The sequence below is a fragment of the Argiope bruennichi genome, chromosome 1, assembly GCF_947563725.1.
Source record: "Argiope bruennichi chromosome 1, qqArgBrue1.1, whole genome shotgun sequence".
NCBI lineage: Eukaryota > Metazoa > Arthropoda > Arachnida > Araneae > Araneidae > Argiope > Argiope bruennichi.
In genome coordinates, this window is record NC_079151.1 from 124527985 (window position 1) to 124550155 (window position 22171).

The following is a 22171-nucleotide window of genomic DNA, read 5'->3' on the forward strand; positions in this document are numbered from 1 at the left end:
TCATATTTTTAAGCATGCATCTTAATAATTCATGTTGTTTATGCATTAGTATTCTTCTAATATTAAGCAACACAAATTACAGATTATAATTTAAATTTTGTGAAAATATATGAAAGCTTATTCTGCTGACTGTAAATGGTAAAATAGCGGTATTTGTCAGGCTAATAACTGTTATCCAACAAATAAATTAGAACACATTTGAGCAGTTTGAGTTTTATGGCCAGAGCGCCAAATGTAAAGTGAAAACACACTTGAGTTATAAAACTTTAAACCTGGCCAATGACAAGGAATAAAATAGCTTGAAATGTGTTTTATGAATAAATCAAAATATTAGAAATTCGTCTTACAGAATTGAAAATAGATAGGTGGAATCTGGATCATTACAAGAAATGGCACCCTTCGTTAAATAAATAGTTACTCCCTCCTTTTGATAAACCTACTTAATATGCACATGCGGGCCGGTATAGACTGGTTGGTTTCGCGTCCCTTAGGTTGCGAGTTCGAACCCAGCCGGCCGAAGACTCCCCGTGTATGTGGTAGCTGGTGCACGTATAAATTTGTCGGGGCCACAAAGTCCTCCGTGTCGTGACCGTACCTCTGGGGTACTGGTTCAGAGGTGATCATTCTCTGATGCAGGTCAAAATTGCGATCTGTGGATGAATGAAATGCATGAATGAAGTTCGCCCCATAAAAAAGTTTGTGACGCATGAGTAGCTAAGACGTACTTTTGGCAATAGATGACGCTACTGAAAACAAGAGAAGCTCTCTTGGCTTAAAATCACTGACTTTCTGAGCAGGTATGTCTATGAAAAGAGCCATAAGAAACATCAACAACAACCATATGCACATGCATAACCAAACATAGTATAGTCGGATATAAGCAATTCTGATATTAAAAAAAAATATTTGTTTAATTAGTAAAATGTTTTAACTGCATAAAATGAAGAAAAAATTTAGCAATATTTAATGCATTCTAAACAACAATATTTCGTTAACAAAATTATTCATGGAAATACAATGAATTGTATAATGCGATCCAATATATATATATATATATATATATATATATATATATATATATATATATATATATATATATATATATATATATATATATATATATATATATATATATATATATATATTGGATCACAACATAATTGCATTGTTATGGCTCTTCCAGGAAAACGCCTAAGGTCACCTAACGTTAAAACCGGTCCTATGTAAGATCCGTCAAAATTTCAACGCCCTTTGCCAATATCGAATTACCTATACACATGCATAGTCCAGCGTCATAGCTGTTCGTAAACAATTTTGATAATAAAAAACATTTTTTGAATTAATAATATATTTTAATATACAAAAGCAAAAAAAATCAGCAAATATTCCTTAGCTTGCATTTTAAGCAGTAAAAATTCATTAGAATTCTTATTCATAAAGCTGCAGTTATGGTTAAATGCATATTTTTATACAATACATATGATGGATGAAAGTGCAATAAACACGTGACAGCTTCGTTTGATGGATAAGTGCCCCATTGTTGTGTCGTTCCTAGGCTTTTGCCTAGGATCGCATAATGTTAAAACCGGTCCGTTGGGGAAACTATCAAATGGTTGAGTTACTAACACATGGTGCAGGAAAACTCTGCTAACAATTATTGCCGTATTTTTTTTAATTATTTAATTTTTTTAATAAAAAGTGAAGCATGTATTATTCAGTAAAACAAATGTTGTGAAATGAAATCCTTTATTATCTTTTGGAAATTAAAGCTTTAAAAGAGAGAACATAAAATGCGTTTCCTACTTTTGGATATAAACATGCTTTGTTTAAGAAGTTATCTTTAAGAAGGTTGTAGGAGGTTATTATGACTGACCAGCCTCTTCTTTTTAACTTCATTCCGTTCAATTTAAACCTCATAGTTTTAATTTAGTTATATTAATGTCCTGTTTTAAGGCAACACTAGGGCTATTTTGGGACGGACCTCGTAATTTTGAGCTGCAGTCGGATGACAAGGACAACACCTGGGTTGCCGTCCCCACTTCAAACTTCCACACTACACCAGTGATAGTATGTTTAGCCCCGACGGATTTAATATATGATGAATGCTCGCTTACACAACGGTTCTTCAGTGGAATTGGGTGTCGAACCTGAAACTCTCATGTTCCGAAGCCGAGTCCTTACCACCAGGCCACCGCAGCCCTTTTGACTCGCAGAAATTGCACTAAATCTAAAAAAAATACACAGATTATTCTAATTTTATAATCACTTTTTATTTTATTTTATATTAAGAGAAAATATTCCAATTGTTTTTTAAAAATTCAAAAAATTTTTTAAAAAATTGGTGTACCTCCACATTTTAGATGTACCATAATCCGAAAAAAAAACCCCTCATTTTTAAAATTATGTCTATTTTTGAACACCATAAATCAAAAAGATTTTGAGCCTGAAAGATGAAATCTGGTATGTGGTCTTTACAACAAATTTATGGATTTCCATCACATTTTGAACGAGATCCATTCTGAGGAAATTCGTCTGTCTGATTATCTGAATATTAGTTAGCTCGGTAGATACAAAACAAAGGGGAAAATTTGGTAAATAGATTTAGCATCTAAAACATAGATTCGTATTAGTGGTTGACCGTCTGTCCGTCTATTCTTTCACAAGCATCTAAATGCGATAACTCAAAAGCGCAATGTTTGAAATATATGAAATGTGGGCTATAATACTGTGTCATATTCTAGTTTCAATCGGTCGAAAAAAGACATTACAAATTAACTTTCTCTTTTCTGTTGCTTGTGTATCAGTTACATCTAAGTGATTAATATTCTGGTTTCAATCGGTTGAAAAAAGGCATCGGAAATCCATTGTCGATTTTCTGTTACTTGTCTATCAGTCGTATCTCAGCAATTAATCACTAAATAATAATTTTTCAGAACTATTGTTCGCCAGTGGCATGCGATTAATAATTCAGAAGTGCACTTATTAGAGTGTATATGAGAAAATATTGGAGACACTGTTCCCGCTGGTTTCAGTATATATCTCTTAACATATTAGGAGAATTAATCTTAACTATGAGTATATTTTATATCTGTTTTATCACAAATTAAGTTTTAGAACTCAAATTAATAACAACTCAAATAATAAAATAAATTCTTCAGAATTAGATTTGTGGATGACAAATTCTTTATTCTTTAAGACTTCATATTTAATAATAAACTCTCTTTCTCTATTACCAACCCCAGGTATGTAATAGCAATATCGTCATCTAACTGTATGTTATCATAGATCCCCCCCCCCAAACATTTAACCAAAACAGAAGCCAATTTAATTGCTAGGAGAAGACATATGTATTATAACTGTACGCTCTTGTTACACTCTGGTGTGATATCAAATCCTTTTTATTTCTGCAAGATATGCTTTGTAAGGAACATTTACTTACATAATAAACTCAAAATACCTCCTAGTGTTTGAACATTTACTTACATAATAAACTCAAAATACCTCCTAGTGTTTCTTACTATTAGTTACTTAGAATTCAAGTCTATACAATTGTCCTCCAAATAATGCAGCTTTTGTATTAGATATTTATAGTTCTCAAAACACATTCATCTCCTTAATATCCCTGTCTTAATGGATACCTTGACCCCTGGTTCATTGTCATATGCCTTCGAATTAGCTGACTAGAGCTGAACTGGCTGCTTTAACAAATGCTTTGTGAGGGCTAAAGATCTTCCACAACTTCCAAGTCTTCTGTCACGGTGCTGGAGCAAGTGACATGCTGAATGCAGAAATGCAACTCATTAATCAAATCTTAAGAGATAATTACGATTAAGCATTAGGGTTTTGGTAAGATAATGAACATAAATGTTCACTGTTTAACTCATTTATATCATAAGATTGGACACATTTCTATAAAAAAAAATTCATGTTGTTTTCAGACGTATTCAGAAAGAATCATTGTTACAAATTTAAATTTTATGAAAATAATTAAATATATGATACATATGTTACTTTCAATATTAAATTAGTATAGAAAAGAGAGGGAAAATAATAATAGTGGTTGTATTTATTTTGAAGTGTCTTACACTGGCATTAAGATTTAACTATACAGATACTCGCAAACTCTAAAGTAAAAATATTTAGCTAGCTGCCTTTGATAACCAGCTGCACGGCTGTCTCCTTAAGAGCATTAATTTAATTTTTATCGCCTAGCTTTGATGAAATACATCTTATCTTTCCAAATGAAAATATTATTTTAAATCATATTTGCACGATAAAGCATTCTGATCGGCTGTTATACACGCAAATTAGCTAGCAATTGGCGAAATCGGCTCATTTGTTAAGGCTGGGGTATGTATTTAAGTTTCGATATCTAGGATAGAAATTCAAAAAGGTGATCATTAATAACGTATCTTCATGTCATGAGCTTTCAAATGAAATAACAGTTACAGATAACAGTGTAAATGGGGTGAGAAACTCTGTCGTGGATTCTTTTTGTATTGAGAATGTAAAGTGAAATAGTATTTTTGAAATTTCTTCCCAAATTTTGTGATGTTGGAAAACAAGCAACCATTGACATCATATCTAGAATTATGATCTTTCATATGAGATGAAAATTGGCAAAGTCAAATCAGAACAGTGGTTCAGCCTACGGATTGATAATTTGGTTTATATATATATAATATGTAATGATATTTTAATTCTTATTTCAATTTAATTAATTTCCAAGATTTTATCTTAATTTAGCCCATAGTAACTTCATTCTAAAATATTCTCTTATTTCGTGATCCAATTCCACTTTCGGTTTAATTAATTCCTCTATAAAAATAATGCGCCATCAGTACTACGTATCAAATGAGAGTAATACTTTTGTTGCCCTTGTCAGAGATCAAAACATGTATTCCATCTGCGCGTGGCCGGAAATCCTATGTTATATAAGACAAGTGATCGTTTGTTTCGCGCTCTTCTTACTTCTGCTTTTGTGCCACACTGCGTCTGCTTGTAAATAAATTGCTTTCTCGAGATGGATATTAAAGAGAGAATAAAACGGAATTAAAAATACAACGTCTCGTCTATGTCTTCAAACCTATATTCTCCTTTAACCAAAAATAACATTACATATATATAAAATAACATACAAATAAGGAGCATACAAATGAGGCCAAAGCCTTCGCCATACAAACAAATACTCTAATAGGATATACTAATGTTTTTTTTCTGGATGCATTTATGCGTCCTTAGCAGTCAAAGGGTTAAATAACCAGTTCAAAAGTTGGGTACCAAACATGCGTACTTCAAATGCCGCAATGCAAATATTAGAATAAATATCTCGTTGTTTTTAATTACACATTTCTAATTAAGACAAAATGCATTTAATATGATCAGAAAAATTCATTTAAAATTATGCCTAAAGTCGATGCAGTTATTTATTTTTTCCCTAATTTAACGGTATCCTTCATGCAATACTAATTTCGAGACGGCAGCCATTTACAGAATATTTTGGTGATGCTTTTGCAGCATAGTGAAAATAAAATTATATGTACAAATTAAACATGATTGCAATTTAATTGTACAAATTAAAGATTAAAGACATCGCAAATAGAAATGGTGCATTAACTGATAGTTCGTCGAACGAAGAAATGAATGATTTAAATGGCTGTATATAGAAACATTTAACGGCATTAAATGGTAGATTCAATTAAACATTTAAATCATTCATTTACATTAAAGGAATGATCTAAATCTCTGTACATTGAAGCATGTACTCTGATAATCCACATATGTACTTATGTATATAAATCTATTACATTTCATGTTCTACCATTAAATGTGGGTAATAGCATGGAAGAGTTAGCATTGCATTTGTGCCTCCTTTGTAATTTTTCTAAAGGAATGATACTAATAATGGCCACATATCACTGATAGTTTGTTATAGTTACAGTTATGTGTTTGTTATATTTGGTACAGTTTACTATTAAACGTAATGACTTTCCACAAAGCTGTATTTCCAATACGGTTATTAATTAAATAATCTTAACTGGTTTAAGTAGTTAAATTACGAGAGAGTCGTACAATATTTTATTAACAGGCATCTCGTATTTAATCCGCTATTCAAACAAAACGGAAAACCAAACCCCCAATGCCAGACAAAATCGCTTTAACTATTTAATCCCTTGTTTCCTAAATACTTAATGAAATACATCTTCCTTCCAAAATATTATTTATTGCCCCTTTTAATCTTATTAATAGACAAAGCAAAGCTCTTTGCGTTGGTTTACGTCGGAACATAAATTTTTCCCCAGACGCCTTGATAAATCTTGTTCAAAGGCACACAATGCTCCCAACTTTTTTCTTTGCCCAATGCAAGTACAAAAAAAAGCATGTTCTAAAAAGTAATTTGTTTCGCTTATCAGTCCTTAACGCATGTTCGTTAATGAAGACTTATTTTCCGCTGCAAATTAATTGTGAAGCTTGTGACGTGTCCCAATATTGGGTTGGAACCAAATGCATTTTGTTATTCCCCGGGGCAGTAAGTGACACGGAAGCGTAGCAGAGAAGTTTCCTGTCGATCTGCTGATTAGAAAGTAAATGGCTAATTTTGTTTCTATTATTTTCGCACAGCCAAGGTAAGTTTGTTTTCACGAGAACCTGTAGATATATTAATATCATCTGGTTATTCAACGAATTGAGATTTTTAGAATGTAAAGATTTATTTGAATTCAGATAGTTGGAAAATTATTATTTTTATGGAATTAGTATCATCTGGTTATGCAACGAATTGAGATTTTTAGAATATAAAGATTTATTCGAATTCAGATGGTTGGAAAATTATTATTTTTATGAATTAGTATCATCTGGTTATGCAACGAATTGAGATATTTAGAATATAAAGATTTATTCGAATTCAGATGGTTGGAAAATTATTATTTTTATGAATTAGTATCATCTGGTTATGCAACGAATTGAGATTTTTAGAATATAAAGATTTATTCGAATTCAGATGGTTGGAAAATTATTATTTTTATGGAATTAGTATCATCTGGTTATTCAACGAATTGAGATTTTTAGAATATAAAGATTTATTCGAATTCAGATGGTTGGAAAATTATTATTTTTATGGAATTAGTATCATCTGGTTATGCAACGAATTGAGATATTTAGAATATAAAGATTTATTCGAATTCAGATAGTTGGAAAATTATTATTTTTATGAATTAGTATCATCTGGTTATGCAACGAATTGAGATTTTTAGAATATAAAGATTTATTCGAATTCAGATGGTTGGAAAATTATTATTTTTATGGAATTAGTATCATCTGGTTATTCAACGAATTGAGATTTTTAGAATATAAAGATTTATTCGAATTCAGATGGTTGGAAAATTATTATTTTTATGGAATTAGTATCATCTGGTTATTCAACGAATTGAGATTTTTAGAATATAAAGATTTATTCGAATTCAGATGGTTGGAAAATTATTATTTTTATGGAATTAGTATCATCTGGTTATTCAACGAATTGAGATTTTTAGAATATAAAGATTTATTCGAATTCAGATGGTTGGAAAATTATTATTTTATGGAATTAGTATCATCTGGTTATGCAACGAATTGAGATTTTTAGAATATAAAGATTTATTCGAATTCAGATGGTTGGAAAATTATTATTTTTATGAATTAATATCATCTGGTTATGCAACGAATTGAGATTTTTAGAATATAAAGATTTATTCGAATTCAGATGGTTGGAAAATTATTATTTTTATGGAATTAGTATCATCTGGTTATTCAACGAATTGAGATTTTTAGAATATAAAGATTTATTTGAATTCAGATGGATATTAAAAGGATATCTTTTAGTAAAACTTGTGCTTCCCTTATTAAATTATTATATGTATTTGTTATTCTGTAGAATTATTGTAAAGTTAACTTTTAAATAATTTACTTAGGGAAGCAAAAGTTTATTATGGGTATTTCTTACTCTACAGAATTATTGTAAAGTTAGCGGCACATTTCAATGTAGGGTTGAAATTACCTAAGTGTATTTTAGTATTTTTTTTTGGGGGGGGAGGGAGACGGTGTAGTAGTGATGCAGCCCACAAGATGATAAAATGCCGGCAGATCTAGTAATTAGAATACATTTGCATATTAACTAGCGTTTGACGTAATATAGCCATTTGGTTCTTGTGCCATAAATGTCTACGGATCTATATTTCGTTAATTTTGTTTCAATTATTTTGATACAATCAGAGTAACATAATTGTGGAGAAACTACAGAAATAGGTATCTGCCGATTAATAAGTTATATTTTTGAAATTTTATTCTGATTTATACTGTTAATTAATTATTATTATTACAGAATTATATTTTTATTAAATAAGCAATCGTTTGCATGTTTAAAAATTTTTCAAAAAAAAAAACATTGCGCTGCTGTTAAAGTGAGTTACTATAAACTCACTTCAAGAAAGTGCATCACACTATTTAAAGTTTTGGAACTGTTTACTATATTTCATACTGAAAACAGCATAAAAACTGTAATTTTAAAACTGAAAAAAAGAATAGCATTATGCGGTAATATACTGTGAAAGTATTGAACAAAAATATTGAAAATTGGAAAATTTTTAGTTAATTAAAATTAGAATTAAAATAAAAAAAAGGAATTGGGTGGAGGGATTACCAGCGTAATTTGTTTTTATGTGTTCTGAAATGAATTAACCAGTTAATAACGAGTATACTCGTTATGGAGAAAGAACAACATTTTGCGTTTTGATTAGTTTATTCGTCAAGAGTAATAAGTAGTTATATCCATAAATTTTTATGACACAATTTAGATACGCATTTTTTGAAGAGGTCGAAACAATTAACTGGTTAAATGGCCGTTAACGTTAATGGTCAAGCCTTAATGTTCTCATTGGGTATTTTTTATCTTTTTATAGCACTCTGAAAAGTATTCTTTCATTTTAATCAACAGGTGTTATGAAATCTATTGTTATTACTTCAAAAGCAATCCATTGAAATATATCTTGTTATAATATATTTCTTGAAAAAGACAATACAAACTACACAAATCCCAATAAAGACACTTAGACCACAAAAAATAAAGCAAAAACAACCCATGCTTACTCCAGGTGTTATTGTCACAACTCAGTCAATCGTTGACCCGCCCGATTTCGTTTTCCCCCTAAATTCCTTCAACCCCATTTTTAAGGAGGGAAAAAGAAAAGGATGGAATCGGAGAAAGTGTTGTAGGGGTGATGACTCGGAAAAATTTAATCCCCCTCGGGTGATTTGTCTTCCACCCTTTCTCTTTAAAGAAGAGAATGAATGAAAACATTTTTACTTTTCTTCTCTTTTTCCTCCTAGAAGTGTTGGTCTGATCATGATGTATTGACAAATTTCCCGCTTGCCATTGTTTTCCCCTTCTCCTTTAAGTCCCTGGCTTTCTTTCTACTCGGAAAGAGGACTCGATGTCCTAAGCCCTGTTTCTTTTATTGAGACTTCAGCCCCGGGAGAAGCAAGCCTCGGGGCTTCTAGATATCCCTTTCCATTTGTGTTCCTGGATTTTTTCACCAAACTAATTTCACTAGATGAAAAAAAAAAGGATCTTTTTCAATTTCTTTCGTTCTTGTCGGGTAATTTATGGATTGCATCACATAATCCAATAATTCCGCTGCACAAATTAGCTTATATAACTTTTTTGTGGGATGATTTTATACATAGTTTTCAATATCTTGAATGAAATCAACGTTTTAAGGGAAAGGTTTACATTTTTTTCAAACTCTCTCAGATTATAAAAGTCCATTTTATATCCTTCACAAAATCAACCCATAGTCATTACTTGTTAAGGAATGAAGGGCGTGGTGACCTGGTGGTAAGGTCTTGGTTTCGGTATCGGACAATTTCAGGATCGAGACCCCCAATACCGCCGAAGAACCGCCTTGAAAACGGGCCTGTTGCACGTTAAATCCATGGGGACAAACGTTCTTCCATTGGTGTTCTGTGGAAGCTTGGAGAAGGGGAATGCCAGCTCAGATTCGTCCTCATCATCTGACCGTGGTTCAAAATCACGAGAGCTGGCCCAAAATGACCCTAGTGTTGCTTTGAAACGGAACGTCAATATGACTGAGCCAAACTAAACTGTTGAGGAATGTTTTTATTTTACTTGTTTATTTGTCGAAATGGATTTCTTTTAACAAGTAAACAAGTTTTCTTTTTAATATGATATATTCATAGCAGGCATACTATATATAAATGAATCATTTGACCTTGGTTTTGGAAAAATTCGATTATAATACTTTATAGAATGAATTATTGGATCTAGGGCTACCAAGTAGGCCAATGGTCATACTTTAATAAAATATACTCACTAAAAATTAAAGATTTTAAATTAAAAATTCGAACTGTCTGTTATTTTTCTACATATCTTCGGTGCTAACAATTGCACGAATGCCATTTTCATACCATTTTACAATGCAAAGCAATTAGCTTTTTAGCAATTCCAATTTTCATTCCGTTTAATTGTTTTTCTGTAATATTAATCATTTTTTTTTTAATTTAAGAACATAATTTAACAATAGATCTCGTTGCTTGTGCTACTGTATTTATTTACACGCGATACAGAAGATACGATTTGGAATGCTTTTTCATTCTCGCTATAGTTGCTATATAATGAAGAGTAAATTTTTAAAAGAAAATAAAGATAGATGAATCAAGCCAATGTCGCCAATCGTGCCAAGATGTTTCGAACAAGACTTCCGTATCTTATTTATTCTCCTAATGACTTACAAGAGTAGTTGTATCACAAAATGAGAGCTATAGATTTATTTATTGACTATATAACTATATTCGTTTATCATAAAAATATAAATGGAGCATCCATCATTATTTATATTCAAACGCTTGCAAACACTTTTGAAACTATGCAAATGCCTTTGATATACAACTTTGTTTGTTTGTTGTTGTAGAAATGTTTTAAATCTCTATCTTTAAAATGAGGCAAAATATTCAATCCATTTTACAAACTTACCATTCCCATAGATTTTTTTTTTAAAAAATAAATGAAAAAAATTTGAAATTTCTACTACTGAAAATTTTTCTAATATTTATCAAATAACATTTTCTATAAAAAGAAATATTGTTTCATGTGAAATACGATTTTAGTATAATTAGTGCTTCCTAAATATACGCTATTTTCTGTTTTTTACGTTATTTCTAGACATTTAAGTTAGATAATAAAGTTTTATTTCATTAAATTAATTTCTTCATCTTATTTATTATAAATGCAATTTTCTTGACACATCGATGCATATCGTGAGATCAACCCTTTGCACCCGTAAAAATAATTCGATACATAATTTTTAATCTAATACAAGGACTTATAGACTGCTTTAAAAATATTTATAATTGTTTTATATTTAATTTCTCTGAAAAATTAATTTACATCTTGTTACAACACTGTAAGTAATCAAAATTGAAAGAAAAAATTAACCGAAAGTTAAAATAATGCACCGTCTTGAATGGCAGTTAAAATAATGCACCGTCGTTCTCTAATTCAGGCCTAAATTGCAATCTGTGATTGAGTGAATGAAATGCATGAATGAAGTCCGCCTCGTAAAAAGGGTTGTGACGTGTGTGTAGCTCAGTCTTACTCTTGGCCCTAGATGGCACTACTTAAAAACAAGAGACGCGCCCTTGGCTTAAAATCACTGACTTCGAAAGTCAATGGGCTTTTCTATGACAAATGCCATTAGAAACAACAACAACATATAATTAAAAAACCAACATAATGTTACGAAATTTTCTGGGGTTCGTTTGGATAGTGGAAGTGATATGGTGTGGAGAACGCTCAATTACCACGCGGCAGTAGAAAATAAAACAACGACGTTTATTTACACGAAGACACACAGGACAGCACAAAGACGACAACTATATACAGGACAAAAGACGATTATCTTCAGCCGAGACGTGCAGCATATAACAGTATACACAGCAGCATACAACAGACTCTACTGCAGACAGTAGCACACAGCTTAGTTCAGCACTAGCTTCACTCCGTCGCTGCTCCGCTTATCTCTGGAAGGCCATTCTTTACCGTCGGTTCCGACTACGACCTTGCACTCCACTGGTTCACGACGACTCAATTCACCACTCGTTCACAACAACTCACCGTCGACTCCCCCGGCAGCTGCAGCTCCTTTTATAGGTCTCAGGAGGCGGGGCTAGAAGCCTGTCAACCAATCAGGAACGTTCGAGGCGTATCTCCGTTCCTACTGGACGGAACGGGAAAATTCTCGATGTTTCGGATATAATCTATTTTGGCGACTTTGGCGCCAAATTCGTCGCCAAACTCAGGGACCTCCTATGGAACCAACTATGCTGGGAAGTAGCATCACAGGTTCGTAACAATAACTATGCACAAGGATGAGATTTAATACATTTTTACTTTCTCGTATACGTATTATAAAGAAAATATAGGAATCTTCAAAAAATTGATCTTTCTTCACGAATTTCCACATTTTAGACCTCTTTCCGTTCGGAAAACACATTTTTAGAAAATGGCCGTTTGTCTGTGACAAAGAAAACTCAAAAACGTTTGAGTTAGACAGTTGAAACTCCATATATGACTTTTACACAAAATTTGTAGATTTCTATCACCTTTTGTACAAAATCCACTCAGAGAAAGGCTATCTGGTTGGCTGTTCGAATATATTTTAACATAACTACCGAACATAAGAAGCTAGATGGATAAAATTCAGCACACACATTTAACTTTTAAAGCGTAGACACCTATCAAATTTTGAGCGAAATCCAATGAGAGATTGACTGTCTGTCGGTTTGTACTCTCAGAAGCATTATTGCATGGTTGCTCAAAAACGCAATGAGTTAATTATATTAAATATGGTATGGGTATTTTATGACTACAAATGAAGCTTTTTAAAAATTTTAGTTTCATTCGATTGTAAAAAGTTCATTCAAAGCACAGATTCAATTTTCGAATACTATTAACTGTATGCCAGAGCTTAATCGCCAAATGACTCGCCAAGGATGACAACGATGGATTCAGTAAAAATGCCAAATCCACACCAAACGTTAATATTTCGTAACTATTGTACGCCAATACCATGCAAGGCATTCTCTAGTCGAAATCCTTTATTAGGGAGTATGCTTGAAAGTTTTGGAGGGACCACTCCACTTGGTTATAGGTAAAATATCCATTTTATTAAATAATGGTATCGGTGTAGTGATGCTGAATTAATGTTAAATAATTTACTAATTGTGGTATGTAATTTTGAATCGTATAACACAAGGATGCCTCCTGAAATACATATCTCTTTCTAAATTCTGGCGTCACATCAGCTGACGAATGTTTTCTCTGACGAATTTTAACACTTGACCCACTTCCTAGCTACTCTTATGGGCCACGGTAGCCTGGTGGTAAGATGTCGGAACCAGAAGGTTTCGGGTTCGAAATCCGATTCCACCAAAGAACTGTCGTGTAAGCAGGTGTGGTGCACGTTAAATCCATCGGGGCCAAACATCCTCCAGCTGTTGTGCTATGGAGAGGGGGGTGCCAGCTCTGGTGTCCATCTGACCGCTGTTCAAAATGACAAGATCCATCGCAAAATAGCCCTAGTGTTGCTTTAAAACGGGACGCTAGTATAACTAAGCTAACTAACGAGCTATTCTTTGGAGGAATATAGAATTTCGTACTGGGAATCCTCCATATCTAAACCCTCGGGCCTACCTACAAAGTCACCTATATGTATTTAATATTCTAGTAAGGAATCTCACTAGCATTTTTATAAGGAATTTACATAAATTTCCTATAAAGAATATACTTAATATTAGGAATATGCATAATTACTTCACCCATTCTCAAAATACAGCTTTACTCAGTAAGGATAGTTATCGTCATGAGGAGATGATGAGGAAATATTTAACATCCTTTTCTTTTTTTACTTTCTTGCATACATGTATACAAAAAGAAGATACTGCAATCGTCAGAAAAATAGAAAGAAAAAAAACATTTTTGAACTCAGGTCATTCTATCACTTTGAGAACAAGATAGTTCAAAACCACTTCTTCTTCTTGTGTACAGCCGACCACCCCGCCAGCACTGAACGTAGCAGTATCAACAGGATTTGTTGTGGCCGAAATTCAAAATCACAGTGAAATAGGCTGATAAACTTTGGCACGTGGTCTTATAGTAAATTAGTATATTTCTATAAAATTTTGATTGAAATTCCTTCACAGGAAGTCTGTTTGTCTGGCTATTTGAGTACGAGTGAACACGATAATTACAGAATATAGCTAGATCGATAAAATTTGGTTTATAATTTTACTATGTAGAGTATAGATCATTTTTAGGTTTTGAATCCAATCTATTAAAGAGTTGATCGTTTGTTGGTTAATAATTTTCGCTTGCACGTGATGTCAAAAACATATAGATTTAATTAATGAAATTTGGCATGTAATTTGTTATTAAATTTTTAATTCTATGTCAAATCTTGATTTCAATGGCGTCCAAAAGAAGACGACCAAACTTCATATTCAATTTTCTCTAATACATTACAATGCACGAAAAACTTTGTCAGAGTAAGCATTAACTCTATTTTTTGAAACTATTAATCGAAGGCAAATTATAGTTTAAACAGAAAAAAATTAAAGAAAATTCTGAAATTTAGATGTTACATTTAGAAAATGTAAATACTGGTTTGCATTTAAATTCAAACTCCCTTGACAGTATCTACTATTGAAGAAATGTCTGTAAAAATGTCGCTTATATTCGCATTCTTAATCGATAATCTTTTTATTGGTACTCTTTTCAGTCCAGACTTTTATTGCTTCGCGTGTTTTTCCCAATGCATTCATACCTGGCAACAATATTGCCCATTAAAGTGCTTGCTGAAGCTTAATGATCCTTTTGCTTCACTTCAATTTGTTGCTGACGTGTTACTCATACCGTGTTTTCCGCTTTTGCAGATGGCAGCAGGTCGAATGGCATCGGGAGCAGCGCCCTCAAGCGGAGTATTCTTTCCCAATTGACGTCTCAGGACAAAGGAGCGGGTTTGAGTGGGATATCCTCCCCACCGAATGTGCCGAACCCTCAGGCTACATCCTTCGATTATCGTTTGGAGAGGCTCTTAGAAGAGGTGAATAATTATCCGACATTTCTTTTTGTTTGTTTGATTTTTTTATGCCCCCCCCCCTCCTTTTGAATTCTGCTAACGTTCTGTTTGAATGCTCTCTAGTGCAAAAGACTTCATTTTTTAATGACTTAAATTGTAGATTTGTGTAATTATAATCAAAGAAAAAAAGATATTATTGAGATCAGAGATATCAGTTAAATCCAACCAATCAAAATAATAAGATTTCAAAATAATAAGTCAAAAACTGACAAAGAAATCATCATCGTGAAAAAGATAATTATCTTTCCAATAATATTTGTTTAATTATTATATAATGTTTCATTCTTTTTGAGAAATTTTAAAATTATCTTAATGCGCAAGCCATTCGAAGATAATGAGGTCCATTCCTACTACAGATAGAGATATAGAAGGGAAAAGAAAGAAGGCTTAATATTGTTTTGCTGTTTAAACACATTAACTTCAAAGGAGAAGTCATAAAAACCATGATATGGAGGAATTTCTGTTGCCGCAGAAACAAATTTTAAAGAGGTGAAAATTAAACCCAATAGTTAGTAGACTCTTACCAAATGGTTCAAATTACAAGAAAAAAAGGAGAAATGGCTTAGCTGCTGGCCGAAGGGTCAGACAATAAAGTAGAAGAAGAATGAAAGTTAGCAAAAGACACCCAGCGAAAAACTGTCCCATGAAGTTTAAAATATTGTGCTTTATCAAAATAATATTATTCCGAGTAACATTTGGTATATTAGCTAGTAATTTATAAGATGCTTGTAGAAGAAAATGATATGTGATAAATCTCAAGAAAGTCTGCATTTTTTTTCTTTACAAAATCGCGATTTTTCACAATAATTTAAAAAAAAAAACATTGTTTTCCCAATAATAAGTATTCTAATCTCCAACTTGAATAAGAGATTTGATTCATTTTAGGCCTTTATGAATCTGAAAAATCCGTTTTTAGAATGTCAATCTCTCAGTCTGTTCTGTGAACACTGTGGAGTGAGTTCGAAAAATAAGTTCTTGTACGTGTAATAGAATAAATAATGCATTTTACTTAACCCTTATGTTTATATTGTATAGTATACAATACATACAACTTTATAAAAATATACTACCACTATAAAATAATTTTTAACTTAGTTTTATTAAACGATTTTTATTACACGATTTTTTTATTTATTTTTTGATGTTTTTATAGCGTAAAGAAGCTATCTATATACATTTTTTTTTTTTTTGCTTTTCTTCAAAAAAGCAATTTTGCCACGATAAGAGTTAATTGATCTAATTCTTGTCTAATTGCAACATCTGCACATTTACAAGAGAAATCGAATACTTCATCTGTATACGCTATTATTATTCCAATCCATTTCTGTTATGTATCAGTAATCATTCCACTAAGTCCGTCGGAAAATGTGTCCAGTTCATAAATGGTGCTTTTTCTCTAACCAAGTTTTACAATAGTTTACCAAGTTCACGGATAATATAAAATTCCTCGATGTGGATAAGCCGATAATAGAAAATTCCTCGATGGAGTAAGCCGATAATAGAAAATTCCACGATGGAGTAAGCCGATAATAGAAAATTCCTCGATGGAGTAAGCCGATAATAGAAAATTCCTCGATAGAGTAAGCCGATAATAGAAAATTCCTCGATAGAGTAAGCCGATAATAGAAAATTCCACGATGGAGTAAGCCAATAATAGAAAATTCCACGATGGAGTAAGCCGATAATAGAAAATTCCTCGATAGAGTAAGCCGATAATAGAAAATTCCACGATGGAGTAAGCCGATAATAGAAAATTCCTCGATGGAATAAGCCGATAATAGAAAATTCCTCGATGGAGTAAGCCAACTACAGCTGTAGGAATTTCTAGATATTACATGATTAAGGCATCAAAATCATAGATTTACATCACATTTTTTATAAGGTAAGATCTACAGGAAGTCTTCTGTCCATCATTTTGAGCAATAATTGACGACGACAAGCCAGATGTGTAATATTTGGTTTATAGTTTTATCTCCAAAATTCTAGATATGAGTAAATCGCTTTGCTAAATCCGTCAGTGTATTAGTTCTATTTCCTTTGTTTGCTTACTTGTATTTGAACTTGATAACTAAAATAGCTTATAGGTTAAACGGGAGAATTTTAATATATGTCTCTTACATAAATATTTAAAAACTTCATCGAATTCAATCATTCAACTGGAAATTCTACTTACTGAATATTCAAACCTCTTTACTATATTAAGAAGCTTATGAAAATCTGTGTTGTTATGAAAACTTTTAATTCAAAAAATTGCAAAAACAACGAGTTCGGCGGAACAGTACAAGCTCTATAACTAATAAGGACGATTTATTCAACACTCAGACCACTAAGCACAGTCGACGAGTACACATAAGCAGTACTTACAATAAACAGCAGCACACAAGAAACAACCCGATAGTAAACAACCGTTATAGCATAAAAAACTCAGAAAGATTATTATTCGATTATTAGAGATTATAGACTCATTATTCACGTCTGTCAAACGTCCGTTGTTCTCCATTGTCGACTCACCACTAACGCAGCTAACTAACTTGATAGATACTAGCTATTCAGTACATAACTCAATGTTGCCTCAATTCTCAACTCCAACACTTGACACACAATTCAGTGCTGGTAAAGATTCGACTTCAAGACTACTATTCAGTGCTGTTCAGTACTAGAAATCGCTTTCCCTCCTCCCATCTTTTTAATAGTCCCTGTTAAGAAGAACAGAAAGGTCGGCATATCTCCCGTTCTAATGGACCTATCGCCGAAATTCCGGAAGATTCTGAATTTTTTACTTTGTCGTCAAATTCGCCAAATTCATTGCCAAGTTTCGCAAATGATCGCTAAGGTTTTCATTAAGGTCGTGCGTTATTTATTTGGCATTCTTTCAATATTCGTCAAAACTATCTAGCCTGTTTATGTCGGAATCAACTGCGCCTGGAAGCAACACCTTTCAACAACTTTCAATGGCTATTTCTTTATACATGACATTACTTTGAATATACGTACGAATATATAATTTTCAAATCTGAAAAAAGGGCACATTTATAACTTCACCTGGTTATTTTACTATATTTAAGATGATTTCTTTTGCACTAAGAATTGTTAAGGGGCTTCATAACGAGTGAGGAAACTAGAGCCGGCTACAATTAAAACAGAAAAATGAACTTCGGTGTGCTTAAATTTTCATTCTTTGTCGTTCTTCTCTTTTTTATTTTCCCATACACGAAATATACAGAAAGAAAGTACTGTCAAAAAAATTCATACTCCATAGTTAGACGAATTTCCACATTTCAGTCTTCGCTGAGTATGAAAAATGCATTTTTAGAACTACATCTCTCTGTCATTTCGTGCGACAGTTTTTACTTACAGGTTCTTTAAGACACACGGATATTATACGAACGTAACACCAATTTTGTAAATTTTTAACAGATTTTTAACGACATCGATTCAGAGGATGACCAATTTTCCAAGTACAAGTGAACACGTAAAGTACAAAATGTAAACAGCTAGATAAATAAAATTTGGTAGATTGATTTAGAATTTATGTGAATCCGTTATAAATTTGGAATCAAGTATGAACTATCTTTCTATCAGTGCTTTTACATGTATGTAAATGAAATATTCAAAAAAGCAACAAATTAAGAAAGTCAAACTGGGTTTACAGTTTTAGCACTTAATTGCAAATTCATACTGAATTTTGAACCGAATCTATCAAAAGAATGAACATCTATGGGTCTGTACTTTATCCTGTACACAAACACGATAATTCAAGAATACAATGACTTGGATAAATAAAATTTGCAATGCGATTTTTCGATTACAGTTGTATTTCTGCGTCATATTTATTTCTATTGGGAAAAAACGTCTTTAACACATCCGATTTCTTTGTAATTGTGTATTAACCGTATGTCATCAATTAATCGTCTAATATTCCACGCTAAATTCGCGTCAAAGGTCGATCTTTCGTAACTATTGTTCACCAGTATCATATAGCTAATACACAAGAATCGGGTATCGTATTATACCACAAAACACATAACTTTCATGAGTGAAAATAAAAATCTGAGCATTCCTGATGCTCAAAGCCCTTTCCCAAGCTTCACAATTGTATGAGGAGAGAGAAAGGGAAGGAATAACAACTCTATTAAGGTAGCACCACTCCAAATGATTTATGTGTCAATGCGATTTAAGTTTATTTTTATAATTAGTAGAAAACTAGACTATAGTCTGTGTATTTTCTGTAGGCGGTTCAAGGTCACATTCTCTAACGCGTTACTGGTGCCAGGCAACCAATAACGAGGTAGAAAATGTAACCTTGAACCGCCTACAGAAAATACACAGACTATAGGTGCATTTCAGATCAAGGCAGATTAGCATTAAACCAGAACAGTAGACAATGCTTAAAATATATTTTAAAAATTTTCATTCTTTTACTGAAATCACGGAAGACTATAAGTTCTGAAACAAAGGTTTTATTAAATTTCGAAACAATGATTCAGTAACTACTCTAAGCGACAGTTAAATTGTTTTTCATTTTATCCCTTAATGGATATTTGTTGTTTCGCATTTTTCTTGCTTCTTCTCTAATGCTTCTTAAAAAGCCATTCTTAAAATAAATCCAAAAGAAATCTGTTTATTATTTATAAATATTCTTCTTTGAAGAAATGATGAACAAAAAACGGGTTTGACTTTTTTAAATAGCTGAACTGTTTCATTCAGTAATTAAAATAGTCTTTCTTAATGAACTAAATGCGTGCTTCTCACAAATTGCAATATGACGCGGAGTATTCTTAATTATGATGAAAGAAATCACATTCATTCTCACAGAATGATATACACCTACGCAAATTTTTTATATCATTCTCTATTTACAGTAGTTTTTATTTACGACACACGTTTGAACTAGCAGCTGAAAAAAATTTACAGAATATACAGTAAATAGCTGCATTGAGATAAGGTTAGAAGTTATATAATATTTTAATGTATGTTAAATTTAACTTCATGTTAACTTTTGTTGCTACGTGACCGGGATTAGTGGTTCGTGCATGTGCATGTGTGGATTCATCTCCATATGTCTTCTATTAATTTCATATCGGAATGACAACGAAAATATCTAAGCTTTTCAAGAAAATTGCATTGTATTATATTATAAAATTTTTTGATAAAGTAATCGCCAAACACGCAATTTATATATAAAAATGAATTATATGCCGAAATATTAAATAAAAAGTTTTGATGTGTAATTTAAACTCAAATTATAAACTGATTAAGTATTTAATTAGTCCAATACAGTGTACATTTTTTCCATATTTTACAATCTCTACACTCAGAGAATAAATCATAATACAATCTCTACACTCAGATAATAAATCATAATACAATCTCTACACTCAGAGAATAAATCATAATACAATCTCTACACTCAGAGAATAAATCATAATACAATCTCTACACTCAGAGAATAAATCATAATACAATCTCTACACTCAGAGAATAAATCATAATACAATCTCTACACTCAGAAAAGTAGAGAGTTATCATTCTCAATTTAAAAATAATTGCATTCATTTGCTCGTCAGAATGCACCAATTAACCCTTTAACGGGCCATTTTTTTCTAGTCATATTATGTTAAAATATTTTTAGGCTTGAAATTAGAATAAGAAAAGGGATTCATTTAGCTTATTAGATAAATTTAATTTGATTACTTAATTAATTTGGTTAATTAATAATTAAGGGACAAACCAAGACGCATCATTTTGTGTGAGATAAAGAACTGAAGCATCTAAGTTTCTGTCTTTCTAAAAAAAATTTGCCAGAACTGATGCCAACCTACATAATTTCATACAAAGATTGATAAATTTGGTGAGAAGCATACTTCCCACGGCCTTAGAAAGGGTTAAGCAATGCATTCTAGTAACGTGGGTGCTAATACAGATTTTTCATATTTTGCATTGTCGCGTTCTGAAAATGAATCGTAAAAGATTGAACATTTTCCTTCTCCATTTATTAAAACATCAATTTTTTTCATCTGCATATTAAAATAGCCCAAAAAAGCAATAAAATCCATACAATGAGTATTAATATAATTTTTTTGTCATATTTTTTGTGTGCTATTAACTGAAAATAAAACATGAATCGTTGTTCACATTTTTCAATTTGACCAGCGCGTACTGATGTCGCCAAAACAAGCTCGCCTACTTTCCCATAAAGGTGTCATCCAAACGAAAGTCATTTATGGCGTAAAATAGTTACGGCTTCTATCTATGGTGTCACGTTTGGCGTGTTTTTTGATAATTAATCCTTTCTATGCAGTTAATAGTATCTGAAATTAAAATTTGTATTTCTAGACATGTTTTTTTTTTCATCTGATTGTAACAAAAATTTGACGCAAATTTACGCTTGTAATCACAAAATCCCAAACCAAATTTTATATATATGTATATAGATAAGTCATTGCATTTTTGAATATGGCATTCATATGTTTCTGAAAGTACAGATCAACAAACAGTCAACCTTCATTGAATTTTGCTTAAAAGTTAATAGTTGATTACACTATAGATGTTAAATATGTTTACTGAATTTTATCCGTCTAACCATCTTCATTTTGTAGCTGCCCTGTTATTTTATATTCAAACAACTGGGCAGACAGACTTCTGAATGAAATTTGCTCAGAAATTAGCAGAAATTTACGCATTTAGTTTAAAGACTGTCTACCATATTTCATATATCTAACAGATAGCTTTTTAGTGTTATCTTTCTCACAGACAGACGGGGATTTTCAAAAAATGTATTTTACGAACTCAGGGCGATCTAAAATGTGGAGATTGTCCAAATCTCAAGTTACAATTTTTTGAAGATTGCAATACTTTCTCTATACTACATATACGAGAAAATAAAAAAATTAATTATTTTCATTTACTTATTAGAAAATAGTTAAAAAGCAATAAATTGGTAAAAAAAAAAAAAAACTTCAATTCAGAATTCATAAAAGCAC

General features: G+C 31.8%; 1 protein-coding gene across 3 annotated transcripts in view; it reads left to right on the top strand.

Moving 5' to 3' along the window:
* LOC129987574 (cadherin-like and PC-esterase domain-containing protein 1) overlaps nucleotides 1-22171 on the top strand; it is a 373319-nt gene that overhangs the window by 190468 nt on the left and 160680 nt on the right. For all 3 annotated transcript variants that reach the window (XM_056095568.1, XM_056095666.1, XM_056095622.1), the window contains one exon: nucleotides 14983-15152. In XM_056095568.1, the coding sequence (XP_055951543.1) occupies nucleotides 14983-15152 (170 nt within the window). The remainder of the gene's footprint in view (nucleotides 1-14982; nucleotides 15153-22171) is intronic.